The sequence below is a fragment of the Mesoplodon densirostris genome, chromosome 10 (genome assembly GCF_025265405.1).
Source record: "Mesoplodon densirostris isolate mMesDen1 chromosome 10, mMesDen1 primary haplotype, whole genome shotgun sequence".
Lineage (NCBI taxonomy): Eukaryota > Metazoa > Chordata > Mammalia > Artiodactyla > Ziphiidae > Mesoplodon > Mesoplodon densirostris.
In genome coordinates, this window is record NC_082670.1 from 24218446 (window position 1) to 24240336 (window position 21891).

General features: G+C 57.1%; 2 protein-coding genes across 6 annotated transcripts; both read right to left on the reverse strand.

Annotated features, from left to right (window-relative positions):
• Window positions 1-511: 511 nt before the first annotated feature.
• EHMT2 (euchromatic histone lysine methyltransferase 2) lies at window positions 512-14919 on the reverse strand. 5 transcript variants are annotated; one of them, XM_060109303.1, is made up of 28 exons: window positions 14855-14919; window positions 14142-14208; window positions 13827-14045; window positions 13478-13731; window positions 12740-12824; window positions 12611-12651; window positions 12295-12450; window positions 10123-10260; window positions 9888-10002; window positions 9629-9730; window positions 9261-9409; window positions 9028-9171; window positions 8706-8941; window positions 8443-8625; window positions 8237-8319; window positions 7654-7760; window positions 7451-7573; window positions 7262-7363; window positions 5404-5508; window positions 5152-5306; window positions 4902-5069; window positions 4334-4478; window positions 3883-3960; window positions 3392-3507; window positions 3201-3287; window positions 1628-1706; window positions 1309-1484; window positions 512-984 (listed from the first exon to the last, which is right to left on the reverse strand). In XM_060109303.1, the coding sequence occupies exons 1-28, from the start codon at window positions 14894-14896 to the stop codon at window positions 804-806; spliced, it is 3636 nt and encodes a 1211-aa protein (XP_059965286.1). In that variant the 5' UTR covers window positions 14897-14919; the 3' UTR covers window positions 512-803. The 5 variants fall into 5 exon arrangements, 4 of the variants coding, with proteins under 4 accessions (XP_059965286.1, XP_059965287.1, XP_059965284.1 ...); XM_060109304.1 differs by lacking the exon at window positions 9629-9730; XM_060109301.1 differs by lacking the exon at window positions 14855-14919 and having other exon boundaries at window positions 14142-14436.
• Window positions 14920-17114: 2195 nt separating this feature from the next.
• Window positions 17115-19074, reverse strand: ZBTB12 (zinc finger and BTB domain containing 12). The gene is made up of 2 exons (XM_060109180.1): window positions 19021-19074; window positions 17115-18520 (listed from the first exon to the last, which is right to left on the reverse strand). Exon 2 carries the CDS (start codon window positions 18498-18500, stop codon window positions 17121-17123), a length of 1380 nt encoding a protein of 459 aa, XP_059965163.1. The 5' UTR covers window positions 18501-18520; window positions 19021-19074; the 3' UTR covers window positions 17115-17120.
• Between the last annotated feature and the right edge of the window lie 2817 nt (window positions 19075-21891).

The window sequence follows — 21891 nt, forward strand, 5'->3', positions numbered from 1 at the left end:
GACTGGAGCCTGGGAGACCTGGCAGCTCACCTGCCACCAGCCCCGCCCTCCCGCCCTCACGTCACAGCCCCACCCCTGCCTGTGGTCCCAGACACACTCTAGTTCCTCCTTCTAGGCTCTGAGCTGGAGGGCTGGAAGCTGGAAGGCAAGCCTGGTACGTGGATCAGGTCAGGGCTGCTTGCTCGGGCCTCGTGGACCATGGCCTGAAGGACTCCCACTCTCTAAGAAAACCCTTCAGAATTTTGCAAACTTCTTCAAGCGTAGTACAGTCACGCCTACACCCTCCTGCCAAAGATTAAGTGTGGAGATGAGATTTGCCCTTGACTAGACCCTGCCCCACCGTAATCCCCTCACAACCCTCCCCCTCCCCCTCACAACCCTCCCCCTCCCCCTCCCCTGGAGGGTAATCCACACCAGCCACACCTGTCCAGCCTGCTTCTCATCCTCCTTCTGCCCCTTGGACCCACATTCCCTCTGGCTGTGTGTGCTTTTCCGCCAACAATCACCCAGCTTATTATAAACCCAACATTTATTGAGAACAAAGGAAACTGGTTAGCACAGAGGCCCAATTTCAATTCATTAGACTTCAGCTGAGGGTGGGGAACAGGGGTGTGGCCAGCCCTGAAGTCACCCTCCCAGGGAGGAACCAGCTCTGGGAGAGAGGGGCTGTCAGACCTCCAGGGCCTGGCTGGGATCTAACTGAGGAATGTGCGAAGGGGTGGGGGAGAGGAGCACCCCCAGGTGTGGGCAGCAAGTGGCGGAGGTGGCTGTCCAGGGCTTGGGGTGGGGGTCGTGGTCCTCTCTCAGGGGTTGACGGGAGGCAGGGAGCCGAGCTCAGGCAGCAGCTCGGGGTGGGGATCCAGGCGGGCCAGGCGGCTCTGTTCCAGGGCAATGGCCTCAGCTGAGTGCTTGCACTTCTCAGAGCCACACTGGCAGGTGAAATATTTGCTTTTGATGTCCCAGAAGCGGTCACCGTAGTCAAACCTGTCAGGGAAGCACAAGAGGTCTGTGGGACCCAGACCCACTCCAAAGCACCCCCCCATCTTTGGATGGGCTCTAAGCCCTCCTCTGTTCTAATGCACCTGCAGCACCAGCACTGCCTGGTAGCTTGTTAGAAGTGAAGATTCTTCAGGCCCCATCCCAAACCTACGGACTCGGAACCAGTGAGGCTCAGGACTCTGTTTACAGAGACATCGGACAAGCTCTGCTCTAATCCATGCCTGGAGACCAGGCACTCGCCAGCCGCCTGCTGTTGGTCCCGGGCTTGCTGCATCTCCCACACCCTGGCCGAGCCGCAGGACGCCTCACCCCAGTTCCTCCCCGGTCCGGATGTCTCGGGAGCTGAAGAAGGCAATGCGTGGAAATCGCAGGTCTTGGTGCAGCATAAAGACCCGGACGGGGATGATGTTGGGGTCACACAAGTGGTTGATGAAGCGGCTGATGTTGCCGTAGTAACGGGCGTCGATGCAGTACACCTCTCCATCCTGATGGGAGGGCGTCATTCATCACATCTACCACCACCCTGCTGGCTGGGCCAACCTCCCCACCCCCCTGACTACCCAGCCCCTCCTCCTCAGGTTTCCATCTGCTGACTGAGAGGAGGGCGGCAGAGGGGTCTCCTGCCCACCTTGTTGTCTAAGTCGAAGAGATAAGAATCATCCTCTCTCACATCAGCCTCAGCATCAGAGATCAGCTCGCCGACATACCTGTTGGGCAGGGAGTGGTGGTTCTGGAGGTGAGCAGGGGTCACTGGGAGCAGGCTCCAGGCCCTGTCTCTCCTCACAGCCCAGGATTCCTCTTCCACTGTTTGTCAGCTGTCTGTGAATCTCACAGATCAACACAGCTGGGGCTGGGGTGGGCGACCCAAGGCACAGTGGGCCCCCAAGGATAGCGGACATCATCTGGGAGGGAGGGGGTGGGTGGCCCCCAACCAGAAGGGGGGTCAGGAGGAGGAACCTGGGGACACAGGCACGTGAGGGTACACACAGGACACACTCCCGCCAGCTGGGGTCCCACCAGACAACTAGGTCAACAGGCAGGACTGACAGAGTGGGGCCAGGGATGAGCTGGAGAAGCAGTGGTGGGGAAGTTAGAGGGAGGGGCTCGAGCCGCACCAGAGGATGACTCGGGTGAGCACGGCGGCGCCCAGCCTCTGGGGTGAAGGGCTCGGTACCTGTGGGCAGTCGGCCTGGGTGGGGAAATCTGTTCAGGCGTAGACACGGGGGTTTGTGGACTAGGGATCACCCAGCAGGTGGGGGCAACGCTGGGCTGAGGACAGGAGAGGGGTGAGGACAGCGGGGAGGGGACGGAGCCACCACAGGAGCTGTGAAGAACTGGGGGTGAGCACGCCCACGTTTGGAAAGTAGAGGGAGAGGAGCTGGTGAAGAGGAAGAATGGATGGGTCGCAGGTGAGGACGGTGTCATGGGAGCCAGAGCTAAGGGGGGCGGCAGGTGCCAGGAGAATGAGGACTGAGACACGCGGGTCAGGGAGTGGGACTGCTGAGAGGCAGCATCCGCAGAGGGTGAGGGTAGAGGCAGACGTGGGCACGGATGAGCAGTGAGTGGGTGATGGGGAACCTGAGGCCCAGGAGGAAGGGGTCGCGTGTCCCAGTCAAATCGAGAGATGACATGATGGAGGACAAATGAATGGTCCCGTAAACAGGCAACTGGGGCTGGATGACTTTTCTTTTTTTTTCTTAAGGTCAAAGGAGACCTAGATTATGTTTGAAGGCTATGGAGTAAAAGCCAGGGGACAGGAAGAGGTAATGGATACTGGGAAGAGAAAGAATTGATGGATGGAGAGGCCTGAGGCCCCTGATGAGGTGGACAGAAAGGTAGCTGTTATCACCTCCATTTTGCAGACAAGAAAAATGAGGCTCAAAGAGGTTGTGAACTTGGCCAAGGACACCCAGCTCGGTCTGTCTGTAAAACTGGGACTTTCCGCAGTGGGGAAGGGCAGGGAAGAGGGAATGTGAGGCTCGGAAATACACCGAAGGGGAGGGAAAGACGCAGGCACTGTGGTCTGGCCAGAGCGCAGGCTTGGGGATGGGGGTCAGAGGAGGCTGGCCAGGGTCGGGGCAGCAGGAAGAGCTGGGACCCATCACGGAGGAGGGCAGAGAGGGAGGCCTGGGCGTCAGCCGTGGCCCTGCATCCAGCCCCCACGCCCCCAGGAGCCGAAGTACCCCCTCCCCACCACTCACTCGCAAATGAAAGTCCCCTGGGGAATGGTCTGCAGGGCTCGGACCCCCCAGCCCATCTTGGCTGTTCGGTAGAGCTGCAGTCGCACCCTGGGGGTGGGAGAGAGGGTGATATTCAGTGGTGTGACCTGGAAGCGCCCCGAGGGAGAGAAGGGAAAAGGGGGAGTGAGGGGAGCTGAGGGGCTGGGCCTCACTTGATGCCACTCTGCACTACCCGGTTCTTGCAGTTTCTCCAGCAGGAGCACGCCTGGTTACACTCAAAAATCAGCGGGGGCTCGATCTTGTTAAATTCCTGGAGCAGCCGCCCGTCCTGGGGTTGAGGGAGGGGAGGACAGTGGTTTCTGTGTGGTGCCCACCTCAGCTGCCCAGGACTCCCAAGACTTCACAGAAAAATCCACTGCTGACCCCAACCCAGACACAGGGAGGACAGGCTGGGGGAGGCCACATATGCTCTTAGTTTATCCAACAGGAAACACACAACCATTGCCCTGGGTTTGCATATACCTGGGCCAGGCCCCTCTCTGTCCTGGCAACAGCCTAGGAATCCCAGGTCTCGCCCTGCCCTCTTCGCTGCTTCCCCCACAGGGTAGAAGGTGAGGGACAGGGTCCCAGGGAGTTGGTGTCAGAGGCCAGCTCCCCCAGAGGAGTGGATGAGTGTGTGTGCGGCCAGGGCGAGGGCACGTACCTTGTCATACCAGCAGCGAATGCTGAGCTGGCCACACAGGCAGTTGGAGCTGGAGCAGTCATCCACGCATGTGCAGTGCTGGGGTGGGAGGTAGGGTCAGCTCACCCCCCAGAATCGGCCTTGGCCCCTCAGATTCCAGTGCTCCCTGCCCCACAACTGCTGTCCTTTCTCTAGGGTCCACATTGTAGGACAGGGAGGGTGACGGTCCCCGGATGAGGGGGAGCCAAGAGGCTGCTGATGGGGGTGTCTCTAGGGCCACCATGAGCCCATGTGATACCTTCACGTGTCCTAGAAAAAGGACCCCCTCCCTAGGTGGATGCAAGCCCACACCGGAGCTCCCTTTCAGCCCCACCACCTTGGCCAGGTGCCCTTGTTGGCCCACAGTGTGCCCAGCTGTACCTGGTGGCTCTGGGTGTCCCTTTGGGAGGAGGGCCCAGGGCCCTGCACTCACCTGTAGGTGGGTGATGTTGCGGTCGATGTTCATGGTGGACGTCTCGCAGTTCTCCGAGATGTACTTGTAATCCTCGGGGCAGGGCTCCCCGTCCACACCGTTGACACAGGGAATGGGCACGTTCTCATAGCCCCGAGCCACGTCCCTGGCAGGAGGGGAGATGGAGCTGGGTGGCTAAAGCATGGGGTGAGGACTCCCCTAGGCGGGGAGAGGGCTGGGTGAGGGAACAGGGTGGTTCTGGGGGTTCACTGGGGCATGGGGAGTAAGGTTCCCAGATAAAAGGCAGGACACTCAGTGACATCTGAATTTCAGAGTATCAAGAAACAATTTTTTAGTACAGGTATGTCCCAAATACTGCATGGGACACTCCTAACGTTAAAAAAGTATGCACTGTTCACCCGAAATTCTAATTCGGCTGGATGTTGCCTATTTTTATTTGGTGTATCTAGTTGACGTGTGCGTGTGGCGGGCGGACGGGGGACAGAGGTGGTTTTGGGGACTCAGAGGATTCTAGGGGCCGGGGGAGGGGGCGGAGGTCGCTCTGGGTAAGGAGAGAGCCCAGGCTCACCGGCAGATGATCTTCTCAGTGCGGATGGCCCGATTGCCCACCCCGAGCCGCAGCTTGCGGTTGAGCTGGAGTGCGAACCACACGTCAGAGCGCTCAGGGGTCAGGTCCCACGCCGTGTCCCCTTCCTTGTTCCGCAGCTCAGGGTTTGCCCCGCGGGACAGGAACAACCTGGGAGGGGACGGGAAGCCTGTGGGGTCCGGGGCTGTGCGAGGGGGCAGAGTGTCCAGGTGGGGGCGGGGCGGGGGCTCACAGCACGCAGTCGTGGTAGCTCTCCCGGGCTGCAATGTGTAGGGGCGTGTCCCCGTGGTAGTTGACAGCGTGGAGGTCGCAGCGGGCGTTCAGGAGAACCTCTGCGATGGCGGCGCTGCCGGTGAAGGAGGCCCAGTGCAGGCAGATGTTCTCCTCCTGGGGAGGTGGCAGGGGGAGAGGTCTGAACCCAGCCGGCACCTTGCTCAGGGGCGGGGGGCTGAACCCACTTCCCGCATCCCGACCAAACTCTCACGTTGTCTGTGAGGGTGACGTCGGCGCCCCGTGTCAGCAGCATGCGGATCACCTCGATGTGCTTGTGCTCTGCGGCCCAGATGATGGGCGTCCACCCCCCACTGTCCTGTGGGTGGGGAGGGAAGGAGGAGGATGGAGAGGCAGCTCCAGCCCTGCTCACCCAAACAGATGGGGTCAAGAGCACAGGCTCCGGAGCTAGGCTCACGCTCAGAGTCCCAGCTCCACCACTCACAGGCTGTGGAACCCTGGGCAAGTCATTTAACGGCTCTGGGTCTCTGTTTCCTCGTTTACAAAATGGGACTAGTGAGTGTCTATTGCTCAAGGCTGCGAAGTGATTTTTCTCTTTTTAAAAAGTATGTATTTCCTTGGGACTTCCCTGGTGGCGCAGTGGTTAAGAATCTGCCTGCCAATGCAGGGGACACAGGTTTGAGCCCTGGTCCGGGAAGATCTCACATGCCGCGGAGCAACTAAGCCCGTGCGCCACAACTACTGAGCCTGTGCTCTAGAGCCCGAGAGCCACAACTACTGCAGCCTGCGCGCCTAGAGCCCGCACACCGCAACAAAGGGCAGCCCCTGCTCGCCGCAACTAGAGAAAGCCCGCATGCAGCAACGAACACCCAACACAGCCAATAAATAAATACATAAATAAATAAGTGAATTTTTAAAAAAGAAAAAATTAAAAGAAAAAAGAAAAAATACATATTTCCTCGATCTGCCTGCCCACTCAAAGGTCCTAGAAGCAGGAACCCAACAACAATGACCACCCCTAGGTACACAGACTGTAGTCTCGAAAAAATATTTCCCATTTAAAGGAACCAGAGTTTCATAGAGAAATGGTAGATCCTGAGTCTGGGGCAGGATAGGTGCTGAAAAGGATGCTCTCAAAGTCCACTGGGTCATTTCAAAAGCCACAGGAGCCTATGGCAAGGGGCTTCTTCTGGACAAAGGACGGAACAATTCAAAGATCAAGAAGAGCACCTCAATGATCACTGCAGCACTATTTACAACAGCCAGGACAAGGAATTAACCTAAGTGTCCATCAACAGAGAAATAGACAAAGAAGATGTGGCACATACATACAATGGAATATTACTCAGCCATAAAAAGGAACAAAATTGGGTCATTTGTAGAGACATGGATGGACCTAGAGAGTGTCATACAGAGTGGAGGAAATCAGAAAGAGAAAAACAAATATCGTATATTAATGCATATATGTGGAATCTAGAAAAATGGTACAGATGATCTTATTTGCAAAGCAGAAATAGAGACACAGACGTAGAGAACAAACGTGTGGATACCAAGGGGAGGTTGGGAGGAACTGGGAGACTGGGATACGCTATTGATACTATGTATAAAATAGACAACTAATGAGGACATACTGCATAGCACAGGGAACCTAACGCACTGTGGTGACCTAAATGGGAAGGAAATCCAAAAAAGACGGGATGTATGTGTATGTACAGCTGATTCATTTTGCTGTACAGTAGAAACTAACACAACATTGTAAAGCAACTATACTCCAATAAAAATTAATTAAATAAAAACCCCCAAAGATCAAGAATGACACAGACTAAAACACCTCCAACCCGTGAAAAACTGAGTTAGTAAGGAATCTCACTGGACAGTGCCAGAGATTAAGGCTGCAACTCATTTTGAAAACTGATAAAGAGAAAAAAGAAAGAAACAGAAGAGAATGAAGAGAAATACAAACGAAGGGGGGAAAAGAGTTGGGGACAGACTGGAACAGTGTGAAATGCAGGGAAAGGGTCAGAGGTCAGACGAGGGAGAAGAAAGGGGACCTAAAGCCTGAGGCTGAGGCAAGGACCCCAGGGGGCTGGGCCGGAAGCCCGGCCGCTGACCTGGGCGTTGACGTCCACCTGTCCCGTGCTGAGCAGCAGGCTGACCATCTCCAGATTCCCAATTTTGGCTGCGTGGTGGAGGCAGGTGGAGCCGTCTTCCTCCTGAGGGCGATGCAGGCAGATGAGCCGGCTGGCTGGCACCTCAAGCCCGGGCCCTGAGCCCCGGCCCTGGCCTGCCCGGCTGCGCACCTTGCTGTAGACACAGCCCCCGCGCTGCACCATGTAGCGAGCCACCTCCAGGTGGTTGTTCACCACGGCCTCCATCAGCGGCGTCCGCTGCTGCTTGTCCACAGCATTGATGTTCGCCCCAGCCTGCAAGGAGGGGGCACGCGGGCTGGCACCAGGGAGGGGCTGGGCAGGGGAGGGGGTCCCAGGGCTGGGCCCGCGCTGACCTGCAGCAGTACATGGCAGATCTCCACAGAGCCCTTCTGGGCAGCCGCGTGCAGGGGCGTGCGCTTGCTCTGCTGGTCGCTCTGGAAGTTGGGGTCCAGGTTGTCCACTGCGGGGAGGGCCCACCACACCGGGAGAGGGAGGGACAGGTGGTAAGCAAGCTAGGGGGCGGGTGGCACCTCCTCCAGGAAGGCTTCTCAGGGCCCCAACCTGAGTCAGGGGCCCCTCCTGGGCCTTCTTTGTGCTCACCTCCACTGCAGCACAGCACTGATCAGAGTAAGAAGTTAAGAGCACCAGCTCTGCCTGAATTCAAATGGCCCTGCCCCTGCCCCTTAGTACTGCTGTGCACTGGGCAAGGTAGTTAACCTCTCTGGGCCTCCGCTGGGAAGATTTAAGTGAGTGAACGTGCATAAGCACTCAGAACAGTCCCCAGTCCCCATCATCACGGGTTATTCCCCCACCACACTAAGTCCTTCAGGGCAAGGACGACGTTCTTCATTGCTGCCCTCCTGGCCCCGAGTCCAGTGACTGGTACATAATCGATGCTCAGGCAGGGTTTGCTGAACGAAGGAGTGGAATACTCACACAGCATCAGGATCACCTTCTGCAGCTCCCCTTGCTTCACGGACAGGTACAGCTGCCGGGGGTGGAAACGGAGTTTCTTCCGCCTGCCATGGTGAGGGAGGGAGAGGGGGTTGACTCGCCAGATTCAAGCATCGGTTCCCACACCTGCAGCTCCACACTTCCAGCCCCAGTCCTAGCTGCTGTGCCCGAGGTCAACCCGTACTCACCTCTCTGACTCCTGGATAACCAGGGCCTTTTCCAGGGCCTCCCGGCCTGGGCCAGGTGGCAGCCCCACAGCTGAGAGGCAGCCCCCACTGGGCAGGGTTAGGGAGGGCCCCGAGCTGTCGATGGTGTCAGCCAGGGGGTCGCAGGGTGGACGCCGGGGCTCCCCCTGTCCTCGCATCCGGGCGCTGTGGGAGAAGGTGTGGATGTTCAGGGGAGACGGGGACTGGGGCAGGGAGCAGACAGAAAGGAAGGGCAAAGCCAGTACCTGGGCTGGGAAGTGTCCGCTCTCCCAGGGGCATCCTGGGCCAGGGGCGGGGGGGCAGGGGCTGCAGTGCCAGCCGGTGGGGTCACCCCATCCCCCCGGGGGATGGTCACCTCCTGGGCCTCAGATGCATCCTCCCCACAGTGGGGACAGAAGACCATCCCGTTCAGCTGGGACACACAGGCCTTGTGGAAGCGGTGGGCCACTCGGAAGTCGGGGTGACACTCCAGGAAGGTGCCCTGGGGGCAGAGAAACAATGTGGCCAGGCTCTGGGAGCCCCTACCCCCATGGGGCATGCTGCCTGTCTGCCCCACTGGTCACTCACCGCCGTGCAGAAGTAGCCACAGCCTGGGCAGCAGTGGTGTTTGACCATGCGGGCGCGGTGGGTCTCACAGAGCACCATCAGCGCCACGCGGCTGGACGGTCTCATGGTCTCCCGCTTGAGGATTGCAGCGTTGCAGCCCGATAGCTGTGCGCAGTGAGGATGGGTGACAAGAGGTGAGGCTGGGCTCTGGGGCTGGATGCCCTGGCAACTCACCTACCAGCCCAGAGGCCCACCTCTCCATCCACACTCTCCGTGGCCATGCACTTGTGCCCTGCTCTCTCGCTGATCCGGTCTATCTTGGGTGCCTCCATGCGGCAGCTGCAGAGGGGCAACTCCTCAAACCCACGCTCCGTCTCCAGCGAAGATGTGTCATTGGACACCCCTTGGATGGAGGAAAGAGGGAGCTGAGGGAGGCCCAGCCTCTCACCCACCGGGACCCCTCCTGGGGCTTCTCACCCCCGCCCTGACTTTCCCTCCATGCTCCAGAACCCCCAAAGTCTGGCCACGGACACCCCAGCTCCAGCGGGGTTCCCCTCCTCCCCATTCCCTCCGGCCCCGAGGGCGCCCCTAGTGGCTCCCTATCCCGGCAATTGGCAATTACCAGCGTGGTTGGGAGAGAGGGTCCCCTCGCTGGGCAGCTCCAGGGACCCCAGAGGGACCTCCATGTACTCACTGGGGCCTGAGGAGCCCACACCATTCACTCCTGACACAGAGACAGAGAGAGTGAGAGTGCGAGCTCACAGGTGCCTGGATGCGGGGGTACATGCGGGTGTGCATGCTGAGCGTGTGTGTGCATGCATGCTCTCTGGGGACCGGGAGGGGCTGGAGGAGGGGCCCCCAAAACAGAGGAGCCTTCTCACCTCGTGGCTCCTTGGTCCTCGGAGGCTCCCGCTTCCGCCGTTTCCGTGATGGCTTCACCCACGGGCTGTCCTTCCGCCACTTCTTTTTGGCTTTGCGCCGGCCGCTGGAACCACTCTGGGGAGGAGGAAGAACGTTAAAGAGCCCGGCCCGCAGCCCATAACCCCCTCCTTTGAGGACTCAGACCTCCGTCCCCGAAGCCCCCACTCCTCCGGGGACGCCAGCCTCCAGTTCTACCCTGTCAGACTGATTGCCTGACTCTTCGTCTTCTTCTTCTTCTTCCTCCTCCTCCTCCTCCTCTTCCTCCTCCTCCTCTTCCTCCTCCTCCTCTTCCTCTTCCTCACTCAGTTGTTCAGCCAGAGCTTCGACCTCAGACTGGAAGAGAGGCAAAGTGGGGCTGAAGACACAGTGACCCCCAGGCCACAGCTCTGCGCTGGGGGGGAGCTTGGGAGAGAGGCACAGCAGGACACATCCGACCCCTGGGACTCAGAGGATGAGGCGGGATCAAGAAAACAACAATTCTCCACGGAGGGCTCCCTGGTGACGATGTGTGAACAGGAAAGGAAGGAAAGGGCTGGATACAGAGAGGAGGTGTAGCATATTACACTGTAATAAAAAATAAGGTGCTAGGGTTTCCCTGGTGGCGCAGTGGTTGAGAGTCCTCCTGCCGATGCAGGGGACGCGGGTTCGTGCCCCGGTCTGGGAAGATCCCACATGCTGCGGAGCGGCTGGGCCCGTGAGCCAGGGCTGCTGAGCCTGCGCGTCCGGAGCCTGTGCTCCACAACGGGAGAGGCCACAGCAGTGAGAGGCCCATGTACCGCAAAAAAAAAAAAAAAAAAAAAAAAAGGTGCTATGGTGACATGCAACAACATGATGAATCTTGGCAACATAATAGTAAACAGGAAAAGGAAGGAATACATTCTAGATAACAAACGCATAGCAGGAGATTCTTGATGAAATTCATAAAGAGGCAAGACTGAAAACACTAAATGAAAAACGAGTTAGAGGGGCTTCTCTGGTGGCGCAGTGGTTAAGAATCCGCCTGCCAATGCAGGGGACATGGGTTCGAGCCCTGGTCCGGGAAGATCTCACATGCTGCGGAGCAACTAAGCCCGTGCACCACAGCTACTGAGCCTGTGCTCTAGAGGCCACGAGCCACAACTACTGAAGCCCGTGCACCTAGAGCCCATGCTCTTCAAGAAGAGAAGCCTCTGCGATGAGAAGCCCGCGCACACAACAAAGAGTAGCCCCCGCTCACTGCAACTAGAGAAAGCCCACGTGCAGCAACGAAGACCCAACACAGCCAAAGATTAAAAAAAAAAAAAAAACAAGAAACGCTATAATGAAGTCAGGCTGACATCTCCTGAATCCACTGATCTTAACTTCACTAATAAAAGACCAAATGTTCCATGCCTGATGTGATACAACATTGGGCAGAGAGTTATGTGTTAATCCTCACCCAATCAGCCAACTCCTAAATGTGAAGAATTCTGTAGGATAACTGACTTGGTTTCTTCAATAAATAAATGGCCCTTTTTTTTTTTTTAATAGGGAACCTATACATCAAGAGAGACCTAAGACAAATAATCAATGTGTGGACCTCACTGAAACCTGACAGACGAAAACTCATTTATGAAACAACCGAGAAGATGTGAAGACTGACTGGTGGCAAGGTGATGGTGTTAAAGAATCATCTGTAGGGACTTCCCTGGTGGTCCAGTGGAAGGGCTCCCCACTTCCACGGCAGGGGGCATGGGTGTGATCCCTGGCTGGGGAACTATGATTCCCACATACCGCACGGCGGAAAAAAAAAATTATTTGTAAATTTTTAAAAAACAGAAAGAGGTCTTATGTTTAGAGATACTTGTGGAAATATTTCTAGATAAAATGATATAGTATCTGCGATTTGCTCTGAAATAATCCAGTAAGTGTGGGTGTTGGGGAGGAAGAGATGAGTCAAGATCAGCTGTGTATCGATAATCCTTGGAGTTGGGTGATGGCTACCTGGGGGCTCACTATTCTATTTTTTTGTGTATATTTGGAAGTTTCCATGATAAAACGAATGAAAAGCAAAACAGGCAAGACTAAGCATTATGCTGCATGGACAAACATATATGTGAAATAAAACCAAACAAGGAGCAAAGGAATAAACAAGCAAACAAACAACAAATAAACCATAAAATGGGATGTTAAACCCAAAGTCCAGGATGGTGATTATCACTGTGGAGAGGGGCAAGGGGATGGTATGGGGTAAGGCACACACTGGAAATAAGTTATAGACAGTATGGGGCAGTGAGTTAGTGGGTGTTCAGAAAAGGAAAGAAAGAAGAAAGTGGGGCAGGAAAGACTGGAGAGCGAGCCCTGGACGTGGGGGAGCACTGGCCGGTAGGGCGGCTGGCTCCCTCTCACCTTGCTGTCAGAGTCCACCCGCTCATCCACAGAGTAGGAATCGTAGTAGAGGCTGAAGTCATCCCCCACCACCGTTTCCCACTCCTCCAGGGACCCGGGCTCCCCCTTCTCCAGGGTCACTTCTCTCGAACCCCGTGCAGAACCCAACTCCTCTGACTAGAAAAAGATTTAAAGAAAAAAATTGAAGCTGCTGGCCCTCCCTCACCAACACCCCATTTCCCTTGAGGGTGAGATGGAGCCCCAGCTCCTAGGATCCCTCAGAGCAGCCCCCCAGGTGGAGAGGCCCAGGCCCTGTTCCCTGCCTCTCCTGGCTCACCAGGCCACCTCCTGAGTTCAGCTTCCTCCTTTTGGCCACATCTGGAAGGAGAGAAAGGAGTGAGGCCCGTATTCTAAACCCTTAGCACAGGCCATAGCAAGTCGCAGGTAGGTGGGGGGTGGGACTGACCTGAGGTCACCTTCCCCAGCGAGTGCACGTCATCACTCATGCGGAAATGCTGCACTTCAGGGGGCCGCTTCTCAGGGACTGGGGGCTGGGGGCAGAGAGGGAGCACACTTAGGGTCAGGGAGCATCTATGTTCTGCCTGGATTAGCTTAGAGCCAAGCCCCAGGTCGGGGTGGGGTGGTGAGCCACACCCTCAAAAATGCCATCTGAAGTTCCGTGCCAATAATAAGAACTGTGTCAAGCACATCCCACATCTAACACTGATGCCAAGAGCCCTAAAAAACACTGTCATAAAGCTTCTGAGATTCTGTGGCTCTTGTCATTTCCCTCCTCAGACATTTCTGTGGCCCTCGGCTCTTTCCCTGTACAGCAGGGGCAGTTTCAAAGAAGGGAGAAGTTCACTTGGGGCCTGCTTTGAGGTAGAAAGGAAAAGTGATTTGAAGTTTCTCTAGTCATTAACATGAGAGTAATTAAGACATTAACTACATAATTAACTCTTTAACATTAGTGTCTTCTACTCCCCTCTGCCTAAGAATGTAAACCCCAGGAAGATAGAAACCTGTCTGTTCCAGATTAAACCCCAGTAGAGAAACTAACACACAGTAGCGCCTTGGTATGTATGTGAAGCAGTGACTGGATAAGAAAAGACCTGAAGGTAAATTGTAAAAAAGCAGCCCACAAGAGGTTTATGGTTAATTACCCTGTCTCTCCCACCCCAACAAACCTCCCCCTAAGCCCCACCTGTCCATTTCCTGGTTTGGACATGGTTTTCCTGGCTCGATGGACCTTGGGCTGCCCCTCCGGGCTGGCTGTGGCCGGAGGGGGTTCAGGCCCTGCTGCTGTTGCCCCCTGGGCCCCCGGCATACTCAGCAACCTCATAGCCAAACTCTGGACTGATGGGGGTGATTTTCCGGCCCCTGTCATTGACATCTTGGCTCGGCTGGGACAAGCACCCCCCTTACTGGGGGAAGATGGGAATGACTTCGTGGCATGGCCTGAAAAACACAGGCAAGCAGGCAGGAGACAAGATAAGAGGGAAGGCAAAGTCAGAGAATGCCCCACCTCACCCCCAGGCTCCCTGGCCTCTCACCCATCAGGATGCGGCCCCCATGGAGGTCCCCATCTCCCTCGAGATTCTCGGGTTCATCCCCAATGAGTGGTGTGGCCCCTACAGGGGTGTCAGCCCCCTCATCGCCGACGGTGACCGTGACAGAGGCTGGGGATGAGGGGCCAGCAGTCTCCAGGGAGTCGGGGTTGGCCTTGGGCAGGATCTCCTCACTACGAGGGGTGTCCCCCAAAGAGCCATGAACTGTAATGGAAGAGAAAAAGTTCAGGGCTAAGGGCTCAAGAGATCCTGTGTTGGGGTAGGTGAAGGTCCAACTGGGCCTGTTTCTGCTGCACTCACCTCTCTCGGTGGCTCCTCTGGGCTCCTTCTCCAGCACCAGCGCCCCCATCTCAGCGGGGGCCTCCCCCTGGGAGGGGACACAAGGGATAGGAGAGCTGGTCAGTCCCGTAGGAAGTTGAGGGGCCCAGGACGCCTGGGCCCTGGAAAGAGACAGGAGGCTCCGGGGCCTACCTCTTCCTCTATGGGGCGCCCCCCTTCCGCGGCCACGGCTGCCCGGAGGGGCCGCACGACCCCTCCCCCGGGCCCGCATCAGCCCCCTCCCTCTCGGTAGACCCCGCATCTCAGGGACCGAGAAGAGAGGAGGGGGAGGGGGCGGGGCCTCCGCACCCCGGCCCCGCCCCCTCCTCCCGGCTGCACGCGCCTCTCCCCCTTTGTCCCCCAGGCCGCGGGGACCCCGGGCACCAACCCCTCCAGCACCCGCTGCCCCCCAGCCCGGTGGACGGCCCCTCGTGCCCCTCGCGCGTGTTCCTGGAGCGCCGGCGCCCGCTGCCCACTCGGGGGCAGCCGGCGGCTGCACGCGCGCCTCGGTGCCCACTCCCCCCACCTCCCACCCCCTGGTCCCCTCATCCGCCCCCGGTGCTGGCCCTCCGGATTGCTGCAAGTCTCGCCCGGGCCCCCCGGCCCCGATGCACCCCCGGAGCATTGCACGGGCGCGCGCTTCCCCCGGGCGCGCGCGCGGGCATGCACCCGCCTCTCCCCCTCCCCTTCCGCACCTCGGCGGCCGCCGCCGCTGCAGCTCCCGCCGCCGCCGCCATCGCCGCTTGCGCGGGGGGCCGAGCCGGCGCGCGGCCGCCCCGGGTCACGTGGGCGAGGAGGGAGGGCTTAGGAGGAGCCTTAAAGGAGCCACTACGCACTTTCTGGCCATTTTCCCCCCGAGAGCGGCCTCAGAGATGGCAGTTCCTGTTCTAAGCTGGGGGCTGCAGGGGGAGAATTCCTGCCATTCCTGGCCTCAGCTCAGCTGGGAACCGAAGGCGAGGCACGCCTGGGTCCAGGTGTGGCTTCTCCATCTGCCACCTGGCTTTAGGTAACTAGCGGAGCGACTGAGCCTCCGGGCTCTCGGCAGTGGCTGTATTTCCAGTCCTGCCCATGCGTGCTTCTCCCGCATCTGGTTGCTTTCTAGCTTCTGGGTCACTAGATAGAAGATTCGGCCTCAATTTTGGCCTCGGTTCTCTAACGAGCAAGAAGGGGGCGATGGGGACGCGCGGAGGACACCTTTACTCTTGGCTGGTTCTAGCATGCAGTTTCAAGTGTCCCCTGGAGCAGCGATCCCTTTTGAAAACCTGGGGCTAAATGTCTCTTCCATTTATGCCAGACATGTCACGCCACCACATGCACTAGAGATCCAGGTAAGCCCCCAGAGGCCCGAGTCATTACTGTCTGGTAACACTCTAATAAGTAAACTTTTTTGCCAAACACTTCACAAGCATAGCAGGCACTCCGTTGGTCATAGCCCAGCCGACAGTGGAAGTATGAGTGATATTACACCAGGACACACAACTTTGAGAGCAGTATTTAGAGTACCATCTCTTTAGGTATTACATCTGATCAAAGTCTGGAAAATATCTGTATTTCACATGCGATATTTGACACAGGCAAGTGGATAGGGTATAGGGCACCTGAGGCCAATTCAAGGCCTTCTGGGAACTGTAGTTCTCTTCGGTTAAGAACTATTCCAGAGCTTTCTGGGAATTGTAGTCTTCTCCGCATCTTAACCCAGTGGTTTTTATCTTTCTTCAGGACAGGAACCCGTTCCCCAGACCAAAAACGGCCAAACACAGGCTCCAGCTTACAATTTTGGTGGGCACAATGATCACACCTACACCCCATCCCTAGCCCTGATACCAAACTCCTCAACTAGAGTAGGTCATTTGTTAACACCTCCGCCAAACAATCATGGAACACTTGTGCTGTGAGGTATCTGCCAGGAGTTGAGGATGCGGAACTGGGAGGGTCTCTGGCCAGAGGAGCCCACTTGTCACACTCCCCTTCCCCTCTCACGGCTCCTTCAGGCATGAGACCTGCATGAGTTGTGTCCTCTGGGTACTTAGAAAATGGCATCAGAGGGTGAGGTGGTCTAGGGTGGGATAGTCATTTACACGCAGTTGCCAGATAGAGTATAAAGAAAAAAAAGTTGTTGTTGTTTTTTTTATTTTGTGGAAAACAAAAGCAGAAAAACTAAAACCCCAAACTCCAGAAAAAATCCTAAAAAATACGTTTTGTTTTCTTAAAAAATACTGTATAAGTCTCTACTCCTCTCCCTCCCCCACAACCGCCCTCCTTGCCGCCTCTCATCTCACTGCCCTACCCCCCACCCCCACCACTATTCGTAGCTCCTGCTATTGTACCCCCCTTCCCAGTATCTACCCAGGATGCTCACCCCCATATTCTCTTACCTGCCATCTTCCTTTGTTCTCCCTAGAATTTTGGTGAGCCTTGTACCCATCCCATTTCCCCAGCATGCAAGAACGGTCTCCCCCTTCCTTTTCCGGAATTCAATAATCCTTTCCCCCTACCACTCCCTCTCCCAAGGATCTAGTCCAAGCAGGAGCAGGTAAGCTGCCTCCTGCCAAATTCCCTCCCAATTCCCACCCACCCACCCCCTACCTCAAGAAATGCCAGAACCTCTTCCTGGGCAGCCGTAGCCAGGAATAAAATATTTTCCAGTCTTTTTCCCTCCTCATCCCATAGGACGTTTTCCCTCCCTCCACATATCCATGCACCTCCAAGAGAAGAAAATCTTTCTTTGGGACACCCTATTCCCTTGGCCTTCTCAAAGAACTCTCTCCCTGTCCATCCTTTTCTTCTGAAGAGGCAGGGTCTTCTCTCTAAGGAATCTCCGGCCCCTCCCTCAGGATGTGTGTGTCTGCTCAGGCTCCCCACCGCACCTGCCTGCCCCTGCCCCCCACACCCCCCTATTCTCCTGGACCAAGGAGCCCCCTTCCCCCGCAGCCCAGGGACCCAGCCCCTGCCACGCTAGCGCTAGCGGATGAGGACGTTGATCTCAGCCACGCTGGCCTCCAGCACGTTCTCGGCCGTGGTCTTGCCGTGCTGCTCCTTGAGGTGGCGCCTAATGGCAGGCTTGTGAGCAAAGCGCACATCGCAGTAGGAACAGCGATAGGGCCTCGCTCCCGAGTGGAGGTTGAGGTGGTCGTGCAGCGTGGACTTCTGTGTGAAGCACTTGCCGCAGATGCCACACGAGTGCGACTTGACGCCGCGGTGAACGTTCATGTGGCGGTTGAGGTTGCTGCTGTGGTTGAACTGCTTGCCGCAGCGCGGGCACATGAAGATGAAGTGCTGCGCCCGCATGTGGAAGACCAGCTTCTCCACGCCCTGGAACACTTCCGGGCACTTGGTGCACTTGATGTTCTTTAGGGGATTGCCACTGGAAAAGCCTCCGGGCAGGGGTCCCCGACTGCCCCCCGCCCCCAGGCTGCCCCCCGCCCCCCGGGCAGCCATGGCCACCGCTGCTGCCTCCACCAGGCCTGAGGTGGCCCCCACACTGGCCCGGCCTCCTGGGATCAACAGCAGGCCCTCCCCTTCTGCGTCCTCGGACAGGCTGTAGCAGGCTTTCACCACGCCCTGCGGTGGAGCCACAGTGCTGGGGGGCACGCTGCTCTGGGCCAGCTCCCCAAGGTGGCTGCCCACAGAGCCTCCGATGCCCAGACCTCCTCCCAGGCCTCCGGGAGGTTTGAGCCGGTGTGCCACCTCCAAGGCCGATTCCACCTTGACGATGCAGATGTCAGACACGTCCTCGTCCTCATCCTCATCCTCTTCCTCGGCCTTCAGCTCTAGGTCCTCATCCAGCGGGAACTCCAGCTTCACAGGCCGCAGGAGTGGAGGGGGGAGAGGGGGTGGAGGTGGGGGTTTGGGGGCTGGCTTCGGGGTCCTGGCGGGAGGGAGGAGGGATTTGGTGGCACTGACACTGCTTACAAGGCTGGCATCGCTGACCCCATCCTCTTTGAGGCCTATCTTGGGCTCGATGAACTGGCTGAGGGCATTCCGGCATTTTTCCACCACGTGCTCCATCTGCAGGTAGGAGGCGGCCGTCAGGTAGTTAACAATGTCCCTGACAGCGAATTCCAGGGCGCCCGTATAGCAAGAAAGGAGCAGGTCAGCCACTATGCGTGCACTGTGCATCAGGGAGACCTGCAACTCAGAGCTGGGATTCAGCAGGAACTGGTCCCGCAGGAACGGCGAGCAGGCGGCCAAGATGACCTTGTGGCCGCGGAACTTGAGGCTGTCGGCCACAATGGTCACGTCGCAGAACCGCTCCTCTGCGCGGAGCTGGTTCATGTTCCGCAGCGTAGCGGCCTCGTGGCCGGGCAGCTGGAAGCGCAGGACTTCCACCCCAGAGGCCATTGTGGCGGGGGTGGGCCACCCTGGTTGGGAAGGAAACCGGTCAGAGACAAAGGTCTCCGGCTTTCCTAGGCCAAGGCTCCAGGCCTCGCACCCCCATTCTTGCCTGGCCCTCCCAGCATCAGATCATCCAGTTTTCAAGCCTCTTCCTCAGTTTCCCCAGCCCCCGGGGAGGCGCTGTCCCTCCGAAAGGAGGGAGGCGTGGTTCCCGGGGGCGGGGCAGCGGCGTCCACACCCCCCAGCCCGACAGCCCGCGAAGATGGGGCAAGCCCGCGCGCCCACGGGGGAAGGCCGGCGGAAGCGGGAGCAGAGGCCTGGGTTCTAGGGTGGCCCCGGTTGCAGCCTCTTCTCACCCCGCCCCCTTTACCCGCTGCCTCATTCCTCCACCCCCCTTTGCACGTTTGCACGCGCCTTTCACGTCTTCCCCTCCTGCCTGCACGCATCGTGCACGGCCCCCCCCAACGTTCAGAACTCCGTGGCACGCCCCCCCCGCCCCACGACCCTGAGTGCACGCGCCTCTCACCTGGCCGGGTTCCGCGCGCTGTTTTTTTCCCCCCCTATTTCCCCCACCCCCCCCGGGGCCGACTGCGCCCCCACACACGGGCAGGGCCTGGACAGCGCGCAGGCGCGGGGGTGCACGGGGCGCGCGCGCGGGGCCGGCTCCGCGTGGGCGTAAGGGGGGAGGGGCGGGGGCGGCTCGTGGCGTGTGTTCCAGGCCCCGCGCGCGGCGGCGTCGGCGAGAACTCGGGGAGGAGGAAGAGGGGAGGGAATTAAAGGAGCAGGATTCCCCCTTTCCCGACCCCCCTTTCTTCACCAGCCCCCCCCGACACGGTTAAAGGGCCGGACGGCCTGGCCTCTCCTTTGGCCGGTATTATTTGTCCGCCAGAGCGGAAATACGTTCCGCACCCCCCTCTTTCTGGCTCCCCCTCCTCTGTGCCTCCGGGCCCCGCGGCCCGTCTGCGCGTGCGTGCCAAATACCGCGCGGAGGCCTGCTCACTCGGGCCCGCCTCCCGCTCCCGGCTGCCCGCGGCGCAGCCTGCTCCTCTGTCCCCAGTGCGCGCCGCCGCCCCCGGCGCTCCCCGCCTGCCTAGCTCCCCGCGGGCGGCGCTGCCACCTGCTCGCGGGGGTGGTGCTGCTCTGGCCCAGCTGTGCGGAGCGGGGCCGGAGTTGCAGCCATCGCCCCTCCCGGGGTCCCAGCCCACCCCGTGGCTATCGAGATGTTGGTTGCTGTTGCTCACGCCTGCATCCCCTGTTGATTACGTTCACAGTTCCTCCAGCCACACTTCCAGATTTTTCCAACTCTTCTGTGGAAGCTAGTAACCACCTCAGCACTCCCGGCCTAAAAGACATTTTAACTTTCTGCAAGGCCCAACAATCCAGTGTCCTCAACTTCCAAAATTTTATGAAATCACACCTATCCTCCTCTTCCCCCCATTCTCAGAATTGATCCCAATTTCTTGCCAAGGCAAACGCCCTCGTAAGGTCGATGACCTTGACTATTTCACCCCTACTATATAAATAGACCTAGTACTAATTCTTCTAATTATGTGAATATTTATATTAGTATGATATTTATATTAGCGTCCTTCCCATCCCTGACCCCTCCACCAGACTGACAAGGTCAGAGCTCCACTGCCCTAAACAAAACTTTCCCTCAACTCTGCACCTTTGCCTTCTCTTTCTCTGTCATTCCCAAACTGAGCTGCAGTCTCCACGGCTTCATCACCAGCCTTGAAGACTGGCTCCCTTCCCTCCCTCTTCCTTGCACCTCTCATACCTACCCTCACTTCCCCACCCAACCAAGTCCAGGTGAAGAAGCCCCTGTTCCCTGCCAACTGGATTTGTTTGTTACATTCTCCAGGAGACTAGAGCATTTTCCTTACATATCAACTTTGGTGGAATGTGTTCAATATCTGGTTTCCCCATTGGATTGTTAACTTCTTGATTGCATGAATTATGTCCTGGGTTATGTTTTGCAAATAAAAGTCATACAATAAAAGACTGTTGAAGTCATTCCTCTTCAGTTCAGCCAGCATCCACCCATAAAAAGTTTGTTCCTGACTTAAACTGAATCCTGAACTCAGGGGATGCCCTTTGGTAGGGGAGTGGGGGCAGTGTTTAGATGGTGCCTCTACTCTTTGGCTTTCCCTTTTAAATTCTCTCTATTCTAAAATGCCCTCTTTGTAAAAATATCTTTGTTGTCAGGCATTTGTGTTGGACACAACACCTAGGCTCAAAGCCATATTCCACTACTTATGAAAAGAGGGCCCTTGGGCAAGTTACTTAATTCTCTGAATCACAGAGTCTTTATCTTTGAATTGGAGGGGCCCTGATTCCTCACAGGGCTAATGTGAAGTTTAACTGAGCCAGGCGTATAGTAGATGCTGAATCAATGAGAGCTCCCTTCTCCTTTGCCTAATTGGGGGACAGACTGAAATTTCAAAAGAACTTTAACTAAAAATCTGCTCCCCTATCTTATCTCTTCTTTCCCTCATTGCCAAACTTCTCAGAAGAATTGTTCACCCTCCAGTGACAGCAGAAATTTAAAAAGTTGTCAAGGTAAGAATTTAAGTTTGTGAAGTTTTGTATCCTGTCCTCTTCTTGCTACTTTTCCTTTCTGGGAGTATGAATGGGAAAGGAGTCCTTATCTCAGTTTAGAGTTCAAGACAGGTGGTCCTAGGTGGCAGGTAGAGTTGACGGCTGGTAAATCCTTCAAATACCCAGCCCACCCAGTTGCCATTTTATATGGAAACAAGCTGTAGTGCACAAGGCTGTCTTTTCCTGTACAGTCTGGTGGGGAGATGTTGTAGGGCTGTTTTCCCACATACCCCATGCAGGGATGTCTAGATCCTTGGCCTTTGGCCCCCAACTTCTGCCAAGGTAAAAGGAGAGGCCCTCCCGTCCTTGGGTGGCAGTACCAAACGCCTTGGCGTAGTGTCAAGAACAGATACACTCAGGATTCTTAGTGGGATTGAGAAATAAAATCTGAGTAAGGATTCAAGAAAAAACTAGGGGGACTTCCATGATGGCGCAGTGGTTAAGAATCCGCCTGCCAATGCAGGGGGCATGGGTTCAAGCCCTGGCCTGGGAAGATCCCACGTGCCATGGAGCAACTAAGCCCGTGCGCCACAACTACTGAGCCCACGCTCCACAACTACTGAAGCCCACACGCTCTAGGGTCTGTGTGCTGCAACTACTGAGCCCACGTGCCTAGAGCCTGTGCTCTGCAACAAGAGAGCCACCGCAATGAGAAGCCCGCACGCCGCAATGAAGAGTAGTCCCTGCTCACCGCAACTAGAGAAAGCCCGCGTGCAGCAGCGAAGACCCAATGCAGCCAAAAAAAAAAAAAAAAAAAAAAGCTAGGGAACAGAAGATCTAGGTTCTAGTCCAGGTT